At 60.7% G+C, this 15,746-nt stretch overlaps 1 protein-coding gene across 1 annotated transcript; it reads left to right on the top strand.

Annotated features, from left to right (window-relative positions):
• Window positions 1-177: 177 nt before the first annotated feature.
• On the top strand, window positions 178-15,668 carry TNNT1 (troponin T1, slow skeletal type; the record flags this gene model as incomplete). The annotated part of the gene is made up of 12 exons (XM_082299839.1): window positions 178-256; window positions 1,427-1,459; window positions 1,597-1,629; window positions 3,763-3,784; window positions 3,871-3,931; window positions 6,364-6,480; window positions 7,528-7,605; window positions 9,655-9,765; window positions 11,089-11,198; window positions 12,857-12,947; window positions 13,744-13,784; window positions 15,558-15,668. The coding sequence occupies 12 exons, from the start codon at window positions 178-180 to the stop codon at window positions 15,598-15,600; spliced, it is 819 nt and encodes a 272-aa protein (XP_082155965.1). The 3' UTR covers window positions 15,601-15,668.
• Window positions 15,669-15,746: the final 78 nt, after the last annotated feature.

Genomic DNA, 15,746 nt, shown 5'->3' with positions numbered 1-15,746 from the left:
CCCCCCCGTTCTGGGGGGTCCGACAGGTGCGGGGTGGGGGAGGGGCGCGCGGTGACGTCATCGCCGAGAATAAACCCCTGCCCCCCCCCCCCCCCCCCGGGGCCTTTTGTTTTCACCCAAAAATGGTCCTGGGGGGGTCCCAACCCCTCCCCCCCCCCCCCCGTCTGTCGGTGTCGGATGTCGCGATATTCCTGGGAACAATGCGGCGGTGACGTCATCGCGGGGGGAGGGGCGGCCGCCGATAAAGGGACCCCCAGTTGGGGGGGGGAGGGGCGCGAGAGGGACCCCCCCGGGAGAGGAGCAGCGGTGGGGGAGGGGGGGGTTTGGGGAGGGGGCTTTGGGGGGGGGTCGGGAGGGGTTTGGGGGGTGTCGGACCCTCCTGACCCCCCCCCCCATCCCCCCCAGGACCCCCCAAAATCGCCGCCATGTTGGAGCCTGAGGAGGAGCTCGAGTGAGTGACCCCCCCCCGGACCCCCCAAAACCTCCCCAAATTCACCCAGGACCCCCCAAAACCTCCCCAAATTCACCCAGGACCCCCCAAAACCCCCCCGGGACCCCCGAAAACCTCCCCAAATGCACCCAGGACCCCCCAAAACTCCCCCGGGACCCCCCAAAACCTCCCCAAATTCACCCGGGACCCCCCAAAACCCCCCCAGGACCCCCCAAAACCTCCCCAAATTCACCCGGGACCCCCAAAACCCCCTCGGGACCCCCCAAAACCTCCCCAAATACACCCGGGACCCCCCAAAACCCCCCCAGGACCCCCCAAAACCTCCCCAAATACACCCGGGACCCCCCCAAAACCTCCCCAAATTCACCCAGGACCCCCCAAAACCCCCCCGGGACCCCCCAAAACCTCCCCAAATTCACCCGGGACCCCTCAAAACCTCCCCAAATTCACCCGGGACCCCTCAAAACCTCCCCAAATACACCCGGGACCCCTCAAAACCTCCCCAAATACACCCGGGACCCTCCAAAGCCCCCCCGGGATCCCCCAAACCTCCCCAAATTCCACGGAGAGCCCCCCAACCTCCCCCCAAATTCCCACAGGACCCCCCAGAACCTCCCCAGTTCCCCCCCAGTGCCTCCAAACTGGGAAGGGCCCCCCAAACTGGGGCCCCTCCCCCCTCACCTTCTTCTTCCCCCCCCCAGGGAGCAGCAGGAGGGTGAGTGACCCTGAGTGACCCCAATTAACCCCGATTAATTAACCCCAGCTGGCCTCGTTAACGACCTCCGTGTGTGCACTGACCCAAAATCCCCTTAATTAACCCCAAAAGCGTTAATGAACGCTCCGGTAATTCCCACTAAACCCCCCCAAAACCCACAATTAACGTCAAAACCGTTAATTAATCCTAACAAACAATTGGGGGGGGGGTTAATTACCATAATTACCTCATTAACACTTCCCTAATTACCCCCCCCCCAGAAGAGGTGGCGGAGGAGGAAGAGGAGGAGGAAGGTGAGGAAGGAAAATCCCCAAATTTGGGGGAACCACCCCCCAAAAAAAACCCCAAAATTTTGGGGATTCCCCCCCAAAACCCCCCCCAAAATCGGGGGGGGACCCCCCAAATCCTGACCCCCCCCATCCCCCCACAGCCTCGGAGCCCCCCAAACCCCCGGAGGAGCCAGGTACGACCCCCCCCCCCAAAAAACCCACCTGGGACCCCCCCAAATCCCCCCCAAACCATCCCAGGACCCCCAAAATCCCCCCAAACCACCCCAAATCCCACCTGGGGCCCCCAAAATCCCCCCAAACCACCCCAAAAACCCCATTGGGACCCCCAAAATCCCCCAAACCACCTTAAAAACCACTTGGGACCCCCAAAAACACCCCAGGACCCCCCAAATCCCCCCAAACCAGCTCTGGGACCCCCAAAAACCACCCTAAAAACCCCCTTGGGACTCCCAAAATCCCCCAAAAACACCCCGGGACCCCCAAAATCCCCCCAAAACCATCCCAGGACCCCCAAAATTCCCCTAAAAAGCCCCTTGGGACCCCCAAAAACACCCCGGGACCCCCAAAATCTCCCCAAGCCACCCTAAAAACCACTTGGGACCCCCAAAATCCCCCCAAATCACCCTAAAAACCACTTGGGACCCCCAAACACACCCCGGGACGCCCAAAACCCCCCCAAACCACTCTAAAAACCCTCTTGGGACCCCCAAAATCCCCCCAAACCACCCCAAAACCCCCCGGGACCCCCCCAAAATCCCCCCAAACCACCCTAAAACCCCTCAAACCACCCCAAAACCCCTTGGGACCCCCCCAAAATCCCCTCAAACCACCCCAAAATCCCCCCAAACCACCCCAAAACCCCCCTGACCCCCCCAAAATCCCCCCAAACCACCCCAAAACCCCCTGGGACCCCCCCCAAAATCCCCCCAAACCACCCCAAACCCCTTGGGACCCCCCCAAAACCCCCCCTGACCCCCCCAAAATCCCCTCAAACCACCCCAAAACCCCGTGGGACCCCCCCAAAATCCCCTCAAACCACCCCAAAACCCCCCCTGACCCCCCCAAAATCCCCTCAAACCACCCCAAAACCCCCCGGACCACCCCAAAATCCCCCCAAACCACCCCAAAACCCCCCCTGACCCCCCCAAAATCCCCTCAAACCACCCCAAAACCCCGTGGGACCCCCCCAAAATCCCCTCAAACCACCCCAAAACCCCCCGGACCACCCCAAAATCCCCCCAAACCACCCCAAAACCCCCTGGGACCCCCCCAAAATCCCCCCAAAACCCCGTGGGACTCCCCCAAAATCCCCTCAAACCACCCCAAAACCCCCCGGACCACCCCAAAATCCCCTCAAACCCCCCCAAAACCCCCTGGGACCCCCCCAAAATCCCCCCAAACCACCCCAAAACCCCCTGGGACCCCCCCAAAATCCCCTCAAACCACCCCAAAACCCCCCCTGACCCCCCCCAAAATCCCCTCAAACCACCCCAAAATCCCCCCAAACCACCCCAAACCCCTTGGGACCCCCCCAAAATCCCCTCAAACCACCCCAAAACCCCCCGGACCACCCCAAAATCCCCCCAAACCACCCCAAAACCCCGTGGGACCCCCCCAAAATCCCCCCAAAACCCCGTGGGACCCCCCCAAAATCCCCCCAAAACCCCGTGGGACTCCCCCAAAATCCCCTCAAACCACCCCAAAACCCCCCGGACCACCCCAAAATCCCCTCAAACCACCCCAAAACCCCCCCGGACCCCCCCAAAATCCCCCCAAACCACCCCAAAACCCCCCGGGACCCCCCCAAAATCCTCTCAAACCACCCCAAAACCCCCTGGGACCCCCCCAAAATGCCCTCAAACCACCCCAAAACCCCCCCGGACCCCCCCAAAATCCCCTCAAACCACCCCAAAATTCCCCCTGGGACCCCCCCAAAATCCTCTCAAACCACCCCAAAACCCCCTGGGACCCCCCCAAAATCCCCTCAAACCACCCCAAAACCCCCCCGGACCCCCCCAAAATCCCCTCAAACCACCCCAAAACCCCCCCGGACCCCCCCAAAATCCCCCCAAACCACCCCAAAACCCCCCGGGACCCCCCAAAATCCCCCCAAACCACCCCAAAACCCCCTGGGACCCCCCCAAAATCCCCCCAAAACCCCGTGGGACTCCCCCAAAATCCCCTCAAACCACCCCAAAACCCCCTGGGACCCCCCCAAAATCCCCCCAAACCACCCCAAAACCCCCTGGGACCCCCCCAAAATCCCCCCAAAACCCCCCCCTGACCCCCCCTTTTTCCCCCCCCAGAAGAGGAGCGCCCCCGGCCCCGGTGAGGGGGGGAGGATTTGGGGGATTTTTGGGGCGGTTTCGGGGGGTCCCGGAGCCCCCCTGACCCCCCCCCGGACCCCCCCCCAGCCCCATGGTGTCCCAGCTGGCCCCCCCCAAAATCCCCGAGGGGGAGCGCGTGGACTTCGATGTGAGTTTTGGGGGGGGGTTTTGGGGTTTGGGGGGAATTTTGGGGGGATTTTGGGGGGTCTGGGGGGCGGGGTTTGGGGTCTGGGGGGATTTTGGGGGGTCTGGGGGGGATTTGGGGGGATTTTGGGGGGTCGGGGGGGGTTTTGGGGGGTTTTTGGGGGTCTGGGGGGGATTTGGGGGGATTTTGGGGGGTCGGGGGGGGATTTGGAGGGTCTAATTTGGGGTCCTGAGAGGGCAATTTTGGGGTCGGGGGGGTCTAATTTGGGGTCTGGGGGTTTTTCTGGGGGGTCTGGGGGGGTTTTTTTGGGGGTCTGGGGGGGTTTTTTGGGGGTCTGGGGGTTTTTTTTGGGCTCTGGGGGGTTTTGGGGGGGATCTGGGGGGGCAATTTGGGGTCTGGGAGGGGATTTTGGGGTCTGGGGGGGTTTTTTTGGGGGGTCTGGGGGGTTTTTTTGGGGTCTGGGGGGTTTTGGGGGGGATCTGGGGGGGCAATTTGGGGTCTGGGAGGGGATTTTGGGGTCTGGGGGGTTTTTTTGGGGGTCTGGGGGGTTTTGGGGGGGTTTTTTGGGGTCTGGGGGGATTTGGAGGGTCTAATTTGGGGTCCTGAGAGGGCAATTTTGGGTCTGGGGGCGTTTTGGGGGGGGGCTGGGGGGTTTTTTGGGGGGCTCTGGGGGGGTTATTTTGGGTCTGGGGGTTTTTTTGGGGGGAATCTGGGGGGTAATTTGGGGTTTGGGGGGATTTTGGGGGGTCTGGGGGGTCTAATTTGGGATCCTGAGAGGGCAATTTTGGGTCTGGGGGCGTTATTTGGGGTCTGGGGTTTTTTTGAGGGGTCCTGAGAGGGCAATTTGGGGTCTTTTTGGGGTAATTTGGGTCTGGGGTCTCTGCGCCCCCCAGGACATGGGGAAGGGTCCCTGTGGGCGGGGTTTTGTGGGGTTTATTTGGGGTTTTTTTGGAGTTTTTTGGGTCTGGGGTCTCCTGAGGGTTTTGATTTGGGTCTGGGGTCCGCAGGGAAGCGGACAGAGAAGGATCCCGGGGGGGTTTTGGGGGGATTTTTTAGGGGTTTTTTTTGGGGTAAATTCAGGGGATTTTGGGTGTGGGGGTTTCCTGTGGGGCCCGATTTGGGTCTGGGGTCCCATTTGGGTCTGGGGTCCGCAGGGAAGCGGACGCTGAAGGATCCCGGGGGGTTTTTTGGGGCGGTTTGGGGGATGTTTTTAGGGGTTTTTTTGGTGTAAATTCAGAGGATTTTGGGTGTGGGGGTTTCCTGTGGGGTCCGATTTGGGTCTGGGGTCTCCTGGGGGTTTTGATTTGGGTCTGGGGTCTCCTGGGGATTTTGATTTGGGTCTGGGGTCCGCAGAGAAGCGGACGCTGAAGGATCCCGGGGGGTTTTTTGGGGCGGTTTGGGGGATGTTTTTAGGGGTTTTTTGGTGTAAATTCAGGGGATTTTGGGTGTGGGGGTTTCCTGTGGGGTCCCATTTGGGTCTGGGGTCCCATTTGGGTCTGGGGTCCCATTTGGGTCTGGGGTCTCCTGGGGGTTTTGATTTGGGTCTGGGGTCCGCAGGGAAGTGGACAGAGAAGGATCCCGGGGGGTTTTTTGGGGCAGTTTGGGGGACGTTTTTAGGAGTTTTTTTGGTGTAAATTCAGAGGATTTTGGGTGTGGGGGTTTCCTGTGGGGTCCCATTTGGGTCTGGGGTCTCCTGGGGGTTTTGATTTGGGTCTGGGGTCCGCAGGGAAGCGGATGCTGAAGGATCTCTGTGGGGTTTTTTGGGGCGGTTTGGGGGATGTTTTTAGGGGGTTTTTTTGGTGTAAATTCAGGGGATTTTGGGTGTGGGGGTTTCCTGTGGGGTCCCATTTGGGTCTGGGGTCCCATTTGGGTCTGGGGTCTCCTGGGGGTTTTGATTTGGGTCTGGGGTCCGCAGGGAAGTGGACAGAGAAGGATCCCGGGGGGTTTTTTGGGGCAGTTTGGGGGACGTTTTTAGGAGTTTTTTTGGTGTAAATTCAGAGGATTTTGGGTGTGGGGGTTTCCTGTGGGGTCCGATTTGGGTCTGGGGTCCGATTTGGGTCTGGGGTCCGCAGGGAAGCGGACAGAGAAGGATTCCGGGGGGTTTTTTGGGGCGGTTTGGGGGATGTTTTTAGGGGTTTTTTGGGGTAAATTCAGGGGATTTTGGGTGTGGGGGTTTCCTGTGGGGCCCGATTTGGGTCTGGGGTCCGATTTGGGTCTGGGGTCCGATTTGGGTCTGGGGTCTCCTGGGGGTTTTGATTTGGGTCTGGGGTCCGCAGGGAAGCGGACGCTGAAGGATCTCTGTGGGGTTTTTTGGGGCGGTTTGGGGGATGTTTTTAGGGTTTTTTTTTTGTGTAAATTCAGGGGATTTTGGGTGTGGGGGGTTCCTGTGGGGTCCGATTTGGGTCTGGGGTCCCATTTGGGTCTGGGGTCCGCAGGACATCCACCGCAAGCGCATGGAGAAGGATCTGCTGGAGCTGCAGACCCTCATCGACGCCCACTTCGAGCAGCGGCGGCGCGAGGAGGAGGAGCTGCAGGGGCTCATGGAGCGCATTGTGGGGCCGTTTTGGGGCAAATTCGGGCCTTTTTGGGGCTTTCGGGGCTTTTGGGATCACAGAGAGCCCCGGCAACGGAGTTTGGGGGCCGTTTGGGGGCCGTTTCGGGGCCGTTTCGGGGCCGTTTTGGGGCCGTTTCGGGGGTTTTGGCGGCCTAAAGGGTTCTGGGAAGGGCAGAAATGGGATTTTTGGGGGATTTTGGGGGATTTTTGGGGGATTTTTGGGATTTTTGGGGCCTTTTTGGAGGATGTTTGGGGGATTTTTGGGGGATGTTTGGGATTTTTGGGGGGATTTGGGGGATTTTTGGGGTCTCATCCTGCAAACGGGGGCTGATCCTGCAGTAGAACGTCCTGGGGGTTGATTTTGGGGACTTTTGGGGTCATTTCAGGGATTTTGGGGATTTTTGGGGGGATTTTGGGGGATTTTTGGGGGATTTTTGGCGGGTTTGGGGGATTTTTGGGGTCTCATCCTGCGGTAGATGGTCCTGGGGGTTGATTTTGGGGATTTTTGGGGGATTTTGGGGGATTTTTGGGGGATTTTTGGCGGGTTTTGGGGATTTTTGGAGTCTCATCGTGCGGTAGATGGTCCTGGGGGTTGATTTTGGGGATTTTTGGGGGATTTTGGGGGATTTTTGGGGGATTTTTGGCGGGTTTTGGGGATTTTTGGGGTCTCATCCTGCGGTAGATGGTCCTGGGGGTTGATTTTGGGGGGTTTTGGGGTCATTTCAAGGATTTTGGGTGGGGATTTTTGGACGTTTTGGGGTCTCGCTCTGCAGATGGTGCTGAGGGAGGGTCCCAGGCAGGTTTTGGGGTCAATTCGGGGATTTTTAGGGTCCTTTCGGGGGATTTCGGGTCTTAAACAGTCTTGGAAAGGGGGGGGGGAGTGGGGCGGAAAAGGGGTTTTTAGGGGATGTTTTGGGGTTATTTTCGGGGGTTTTGGGGTAACCGGGGCTGTTCCTGCAGCAGAAAATGTTGGCGAGGATTTTGGGGGGATTTGGGGTTTTTTTGGGGTGGTTTTGGGGTCCTCACGGACCCCTCCCCACCCCAGGAGCGGCGCCGGGCCGAGCGGAACGAGCAGCTCCGCAACCGGACCGAGAAGGAGAGGGAGAGGCAGGCGCGGCTGGCGGTGAGGGGAGACCCCAAAACCGCCCGAATTCACCCCAAAACTCAGCCTGGGAATGCCCAAAACCCAACTCGGCACCCCCAAATCCCCTGGGACCCCCAAAATCCAACCCAAATCCGACCCCAATTGCCCCAAAATTCACCCTGAATTCACCTCAAATCCCCCCAGATCCACCCTGGGAGCCCCAAATTGCCCCGAATTCACCCCAAAACCCCCCTGGGAGCCCCAAATCCCCCCCAAATCGCCCCGAATTCACCCCAAACTCCCCCTGGGAGCCCCAAATTCCCCTGAATTCACCCCAAACCCCCCTGGGACCCCCAAATCACCCTGAATTCACCCCAAAACCCCCCTGGGAGCCCCAAATCCCCCCAAAATCGCCCCGAATTCACCCCTGGGAGCCCCAAATTCCCCTGAATTCACCCCAAACCCCCCTGGGACCCCCAAATCACCCTGAATTCACCCCAAATCCCCCCTGGGACCCCCAAATCCCCCCAAAATCACCCCAAAACCCCCCTGGGAGCCCCAAATCCCCCCAAAATCGCCCCGAATTCACCCCTGGGAGCCCCAAATTCCCCTGAATTCACCCCAAACCCCCCTGGGACCCCCAAATCACCCTGAATTCACCCCAAATCCCCCCTGGGACCCCCAAATCCCCCCAAAATCACCCCAAACCCCCCTGGGAGCCCCAAATCCCCCCAAAATCACCCCAACCCCCCCTGGGAGCCCCAAATTGCCCCGAAATCACCCCAAACCCCCCTGGGACCCCCAAATTCATCCCCAAATTGCCCCGAATTCACCCCAAACTCCCCCTGGGACCCCCAAATTCCCCTGAATTCACCCCAAACTGCCCCGAATTCACCCCAAAGCCCCCCTGGGAGCCCCAAATTACCCCGAATTCACCCCAAACTACCTCGAATTCACCCCAAACCCTCCCTGGGAGCCCCAAATTGCCCCGAATTCACTCCAAACTGCCCCGAATTCACCCCAAAGCCCCCCTGGGACCCCCAAATTGCCCCGAATTCCCCCCAAACTGCCCCGAATTCACCCCAAAGCCCCCCTGGGACCCCCAAACTGCCCCGAATTCACCCCAAACTGCCCCGAATTCACCCCAAAGCCCCCCTGGGACCCCCAAACTGCCCCGAATTCACCCCAAACTGCCCCGAATTCACCCCAAAGCCCCCCTGGGAGCCCCAAATTACCCCGAATTCCCCCCAAACTACCTCGAATTCACCCCAAACCCTCCCTGGGAGCCCCAAATTGCCCCGAATTCACCCCAAACTGCCCCGAATTCACCCCAAAGCCCCCCTGGGACCCCCAAACTGCCCCAAATTCACCCCAAACTGCCCCGAATTCACCCCAAAGCCCCCCTGGGACCCCCAAATTGCCCCGAATTCACCCCAAAGCCCCCCTGGGAGCCCCAAATTGCCCCGAATTCCCCCCAAATTGCCCCGAATTCACCCCAAACTGCCCCGAATTCACCCCAAAGCCCCCCTGGGAGCCCCAAATTACCCCGAATTCACCCCAAACTACCTCGAATTCACCCCAACCCCCCCCGGGAGCCCCAAACTGCCCCGAATTCACCCCAAACTGCCCCGAATTCACCCCAAAGCCCCCCTGGGACCCCCAAACTGCCCCAAATTCACCCCAAAGCCCCCCTGGGACCCCCAAACTGCCCCGAATTCACCCCAAACTGCCCCGAATTCACCCCAAAGCCCCCCTGGGACCCCCAAATTACCCCGAATTCACCCCAAACTACCTCGAATTCACCCCAAACCCTCCCTGGGAGCCCCAAATTGCCCCGAATTCACCCCAAACTACCTCGAATTCACCCCAACCCCCCCCTGGGAGCCCCAAATTGCCCCGAATTCACCCCAAACTGCCCCGAATTCACCCCAAAGCCCCCCTGGGACCCCCAAACTGCCCCAAATTCACCCCAAAGCCCCCCTGGGACCCCCAAACTGCCCCGAATTCACCCCAAACTGCCCCGAATTCACCCCCAAAGCCCCCCTGGGAGCCCCAAATTGCCCCGAATTCACCCCAAATCCCCGGCAGGAGGAGAAGCTGCGCAAGGAGGAGGAGGAGGCCAAGAAGAGGGCGGAGGACGACGCCAAGAAGAAGAAAGTTCTGTCGGCCATGCCCCACTTCGGGGGGTACCTGGCCAAGGTGGGGACCCCCGCCCCAAAACCACCCCCAGACCCAAAAACCACCCCACGGGAACCCCAAAATCCATTGCCCAAACATCCAAAATCGGCATTGCCCAAAAATCCCTGAACCCATCCCAAAATCCCCCCTGGGATCCCCCCCAAATTCCCCCGAAGTCACCCCAAATTCCCCCTGAATTCACCTCAAATTCCCCCTGAATCCATCCCAAATTCCCCCTGAATTCACCCCAAATTCCCCTGAATTCACCCCAAATTCCCCTGAATTCACCTCAAATCCCCCCTGAATCCATCCCAAATTCCCCCTGAAATCCCCCAAATTCCCCTGAATTCACCCCAAATTCCCCCTGAAATCCCCCAAATTCCCCTGAATCCACCTCAAATTGCCCCTGAAATCCCCCAAATTCCCCTGAATTCACCCCAAATTCCCCTGAATTCACCTCAAATCCCCCCAGAATCCATCCCAAATTCCCCCTGAAATCCCCCAAATTCCCCTGAAATCCCCCAAATTCCCCTGAATCCACCTCAAATCCCCCCTGAATTCACCCCAAATTCCCCCTGAAATCCCCCAAATTCCCCTGAATTCACCCCAAATTCCCCTGAATCCACCTCAAATCCCCCCTGGGACCCCCAAATTGACCCAAACCTCTCTCTGGGACTCCTAAATTACCCCAAATTCACCCCAATTCTCCTCCGGGACCCTCAGCTCCCCCCAAAATCCACACTGAGACTCCCAAATCCCCCCGAATTCCCCCCAAATCCCCCCGAATTCTCCCCAAATCCACACTGAGACTCCCAAATCCTCCTGAATTCCCCCCGAATTCCCCCCAAATCCTCCCGAATTCCCCCCAAAATCCACACTGAGACTCCCAAATCCTCCTGAATTCCCCCCGAATTCCCCCCAAATCCTCCCGAATTCCCCCCAAAATCCACACTGAGACTCCCAAATCCTCCTGAATTCCCCCCGAATCCCCTCAAATTCCCCCCAAATCCTCCCGAATTCCCCCCAAAATCCACACTGAGACTCCCAAATCCCCCTGAATTCCCCTGAATCCCCCCGAATTCTGCCCAAATCCCCCCTGGGACCCCAAATCCTCCCGAATTCTCCCCAAATCCACACTGAGACTCCCAAATCCTCCTGAATTCCCCCGAATTCCCCCCAAATCCTCCCGAATTCCCCCCAAATCCACACTGAGACTCCCAAATCCCCCCGAATTCCCCCCAAATCCTCCCGAATTCTCCCCAAATCCACACTGAGACTCCCAAATCCCCCCGAATTCCCCCCAAATCCCCCCAAATCCCCCCGGATGCCCCCGGATCCCCCCAGGCCGAGCAGCGCCGGGGTCGCCGCCAGACCGGCCGCGAGATGAAGCTGCGGATCCTGGCCGAGCGCAAGCGGCCGCTGGACATCGAGCACCTGCGCGAGGACGAGCTCAGGTGGGCCCAGAACCGCCCCAGAACCGCCCCAAATCCGCCCCAGAACCGCCCCGAATCCGCCCCGAATCCACCCCCGAATCCGCCCCAGAACCACCCCAAATCCGCCCCAGAACCGCCCCAGAACCGCCCCAGAACCGCCCTGAATCCGCCCTAAAACCGCCCCAGAACCGCCCCAGAACCGCCCCAAATCCACCCCCGAATCCGCCCCAGAACCGCCCCAGAACCGCCCCGAATCCGCCCCAGAACCGCCCCGAATCCACCCTGAATCCGCCCTAAAACCGCCCCAGAACCGCCCCAAATCCGCCCCAGAACCGCCCCGAATCCGCCCTGAATCCGCCCCAGAACCGCCCCAGAACCGCCCCGAATCCGCCCCAGAACCGCCCCAGAACCGCCCCAAATCCGCCCCAGAACCGCCCGGAATCCGCCCCAAAACCACCCTGAATCCGCCCCGAATCCGCCCCGAATCCACCCCAAAACCGCCCCAAATCCACCCCGGGACCCCAAATCCACCCCGGGACCCCAGAACCGCCCTGAATCCACCCCAAATCTACCCTGGGACCCCAAATCCGCCCCAAAATCCATCTCAAAACCACCCCAAAATCTACCCCAAAACCACCCCAAAATCTACCCCAAAACCCCCCCAAATCCCCCTCAAATCCACCTCAAGACCCCAAATCCCCCCCTAGGCCCCCCAAATTCTCCCCAAATCCTCCGTGTGACCCCCAAATTCCTCCTGAATTCTCCCCAAATCCCCGCTAGGACCCCAAATTCTCCCCAAATTCCCCTCAAATCCCCCCTGGGCCCCCCCAAATCGCCCCCAAATCCCCCCTGGGACCCCTGAAATTCCCCCCAAATCCCCCCTGGGCCCCCCCAAATTTCCCCCAAATCCCCCCTGGCCCCCCCTGGGACCCCCCAAATCCCCCCTGGGGCCCCCCAAATCCCCCCTGGGCCCCCCCAAATCGTCCCCAAATCCCCCCTGGGACCCCCCAAATTCCCCCCAAATCCCCCCTGGGCCCCCCCAAATTGCCCCCAAATCCCCCCTGGGCCCCCCCAAATCGCCCCCAAATCCCCCCTGGGACCCCCGAAATTCCCCCCTAAATCCCCCCCTAGGCCCCCAAAATCCCCCCTGGGCCCCCCCAAATCGCCCCCAAATCCCCCCTGGGACCCCTGAAATTCCCCCCAAATCCCCCCTGGGCCCCCCCAAGCCCCCACATATCCCCCCAAGCCCCCCCTGGGACCCTCCAAATCCCCCCTGGGACCCCCCAAATTTCTCCCAAATCCCCCCTGGGACCCCCGAAATTCCCCCCCAAATCCCCCCTGGGCCCCCCCAAATCCCCCCTGGGCCCCCCCAAATCGCCCCCAAATCCCCCCTGGGATCCCCCTGGGCCCCCCCAAGCCCCCCCTGGGACCCTCCAAATCCCCCCTGGGCCCCCCCAAATCCCCCCTGGGCCCCCCCAAATCGCCCCCAAATCCCCCCTGGGACCCCCCAAATCCCCCCAGGGCCCCCCCAAATCGTCCCCAAATCCCCCCTGGCCCCCCCAAATTCCCCCCAAATCCCCCCTGGGGCCCCCCAAATCCCCCCTGGGCCCCCCCAAATTCCCCCCAAACCCCCCTGGGCCCCCCCAAGCCCCCCCAGTTGCCCGCTGTGCCCCCGGCAGGGCCAAGGCGCAGGAGCTGCACTCGTGGATGCAGCAGCTCGAGTCCGAGAAGTTCGACCTCATGGAGAAACTGCGGCGCCAGCGCTACGAGGTGGGGACCCCGAGCCCCCAGACCCAAATTGGGGAGGGCTGGGACCCCCCGAGCCCCCAGACCCAAATTGGGGAGGGCTGGGACCCCCCCCCGAGCCCCCAGACCCATATTGAGGGGGGGCTGGGACCCCCCGAGCCCCCAGACCCAAATTGGGGAGGGCTGGGACCCCCTGAGCCCCCAGACCCAAATTGGGGAGGGCTGGGACCCCCAGAGCCCCCAGACCCAAATTGGGGGGGCTCTGAGACCCCCCCGAGCCCCCAGACCCAAATTGGGGGGGTTCCAGCACCCCCAGAGCCCCCAGACCCAAATTGGGGGGGTTCCGGCACCCCCAGAGCCCCCAGACCCAAATTGGGGAGGGCTGGGACCCCCCCCGAGCCCCCAGACCCAAATTGGGGGGATTCGAGCACCCTCAGAGCCCCCAGACCCAAACTGGGGGGGGCTGGGACCCCCTGAGCCCCCAGACCCAAATTGGGGAGGGCTGGGACCCCCGAGCCCCCAGACCCAAATTCCGGGGAGCCTCAGGACCCCCCGAGCCCCCAGACCCAAACTGGGGGGGGCTGGGATCCCCCCACAGCCCCCAGACCCAAATTTGGGGAGCCCTGAAACCCCCAGACCCAAATTCGGGGGGCTCCAGGACCCCTGAACCCCCCCAGGCCCCATTTTGGGGGTCTCTGCCCCTCCCCCCCCAAAGCCCCCAGACCCATTTTGGGGGTGTCCAGGAGGATTTTGGGGTGGGGGGGGTGGGTCACAAATTTTGGGGTCCCCCCCGGGCCTCACCGCAGCCCCTCCCCCCCAGATCAACGTCCTGTACAACCGCATCAGCCACGCCCAGAAATTGTAAATTTGGGGGCTTTTTGGGGGGTCCTGGGGGCTTTTTGGGGGGTCCTGGGGGCTTTTTGGGGTTTTTTTGAGTGTTTTTTGGGGGGGTTTTGAGTGTTTTTGGGGGTCCCTGGGTGGTTTTTGGGTGTTTTTGGGGGGTCCTCGGGGTTTTTTGGGGCTCCCTGGGTACTTTTGGGTGGTTTTGGGGCTCCTTGGGTGATTTTGGGGGTTCCTGGGGTTTTTTTTGGGGGGGTCCTCGGAGTCTTTTGGGGCTCCCTGGGTACTTTTGGGTGTCTTTTGGGTGTTTTTTGGGGTCCCTGGGTGTTTTTTTGGTGATTTTTGGGGCTCCCTGGATGCTTTTTGGGTGTTTTTGGGGCTCCCTGGGTGGTTTTGGGGCTCGTGGGGTTTTTTTGGGGTGTTTTTGGGGCTCCCTGGGGGCTTTTTGTGTGGTTTTGGGGGCGTTCTGAGGGGTTTTTGGGGGGTTTCGGGGCTCTCTGGGTGTTTTGGGGGGGTCCCTGGGTGATTTTGGGTGTTTTTGCAGGATGCTGGGGGGTTTTTTGGGCTCCCGGGGTGGTTTTGGGGCTCCCGGGGTGGTTTTTGGGTGTTTTGGGGGGATCCTGGGGTTTTTTTGGGGGGGTCCTCGGAGTTTTTTGGGGCTCCCTGGGTACTTTTGGGTGGTTTTGGGTGGTTTTGGGGGTCCCTGAGTGTTTTTTGAGGTTCCCTGGGCGGTTTTTTTGTGGTTTTGGGGGCGTCCTAAGGGGTTTTTGGGGGGTTTTGGGGCTCCTTGGGTATTTTTGGGGGGGTCCCTGGGTGGGTTTTGGGTGTTTATGGGGGTCCCTGGGTGTTTTTGGGGGGTCCTGGGGTTTTTTTGGGGCTCCCTGGGTAGTTTTGGAGCTCCCGGGGTGGTTTTTGGGTGTATTCGGGGGGTCGCTGAGTTTTTTTTGGGGGTCCCTGAGTGGTTTTGGGTGTTTTTTGGGGTCCCTGGGTGGGTTTTGGGTGTTTATGGGGGTCCCTGGGTGTTTTTGGGGGGTCCTGGGTGTTTTTTGGGGCTCCCTGGGTGTTTTCTGGGTGTTTTTGGGGCTCCCTCCGTGGTTTTGGGTTTTTTTTGGGGCTCCCTGAGTGGTTTTTGGGTGTCTTTGAGGATTCCTGGGTGGTTTTTGGGGGTTCCTGGATGTTTCGGGGGGGGTTTTGGGGTTCCCTGGGTGGTTTTTGGGTATTTTTGGGGGGTCCCTGGGTGGTTTTGGGGTGGTTTTGGGGGGCTCCCTGCGTTTTTGTGTGTTTTTGGGGCTCCCTGCGTGGTTTTTGGGGCTCCCTGCGTGGTTTTTGGGTGTTTTTGGGGCTCCCTGAGTGTTTTTGGGGGGTCCTGGGGGTTTTTTTGGGTGTTTTTGGGGTCGCTGGGTGCTTTTTGGGGCTCTCTGGGTGGTTTTTGGGTGTTTCTGCGGGGTCCTGGGGTTTTTTTGGGGCTCTCTGGGTGGTTTTTGGGTGTCTTTGAGGATCCCTGGGTGGTTTCTGGGGGTCCCTGGGTGTTTCGGGGGGGGGGGGTTGGGGCTCCCTGGGTGGTTTTTGGGTGTTTTTGGGGCTCCCTGGGTGGTTTTTGGGTGGTTTTGGGGCTCCCTGGGTGGTGTCTGGCTGTTTTTTGGGGCTCCCTGGGTGGTTTTCGGGTGTTTTTGGGGCTCCCTGGGTGGTGTTTGGCTGTTTCGGGGGGTCCCTGGGTGGTTTTTGGGGGGTCCCGAGGGCTTCCGGGACTCGGGGGGGGGGGTCCGGGGTTCCCACGCCGCCCCTCCCCCACAGCAAGAAGGTGGCCAAGGGCCGCGTGGGCGGGCGCTGGAAGTGACCCCGCCCCTTCTGACGTCACGGCTGCGCGTCACGCCAATAAATTACGTCACCGCCACACAAACCGCGCGTCACGTCCGCATTTCCCGTCGTGCCCCGCGCCGCGTCCCCGCCGTTACCATGGCGACCACGCCCCCGCGCTTCCGG

Source organism: Coloeus monedula, assembly GCF_965178545.1.
Source record: "Coloeus monedula genome assembly, chromosome: 34".
NCBI lineage: Eukaryota > Metazoa > Chordata > Aves > Passeriformes > Corvidae > Coloeus > Coloeus monedula.
Note: the sequence above shows the minus strand (reverse complement) of the source record. Positions and strands in the feature narration are given on the sequence as shown.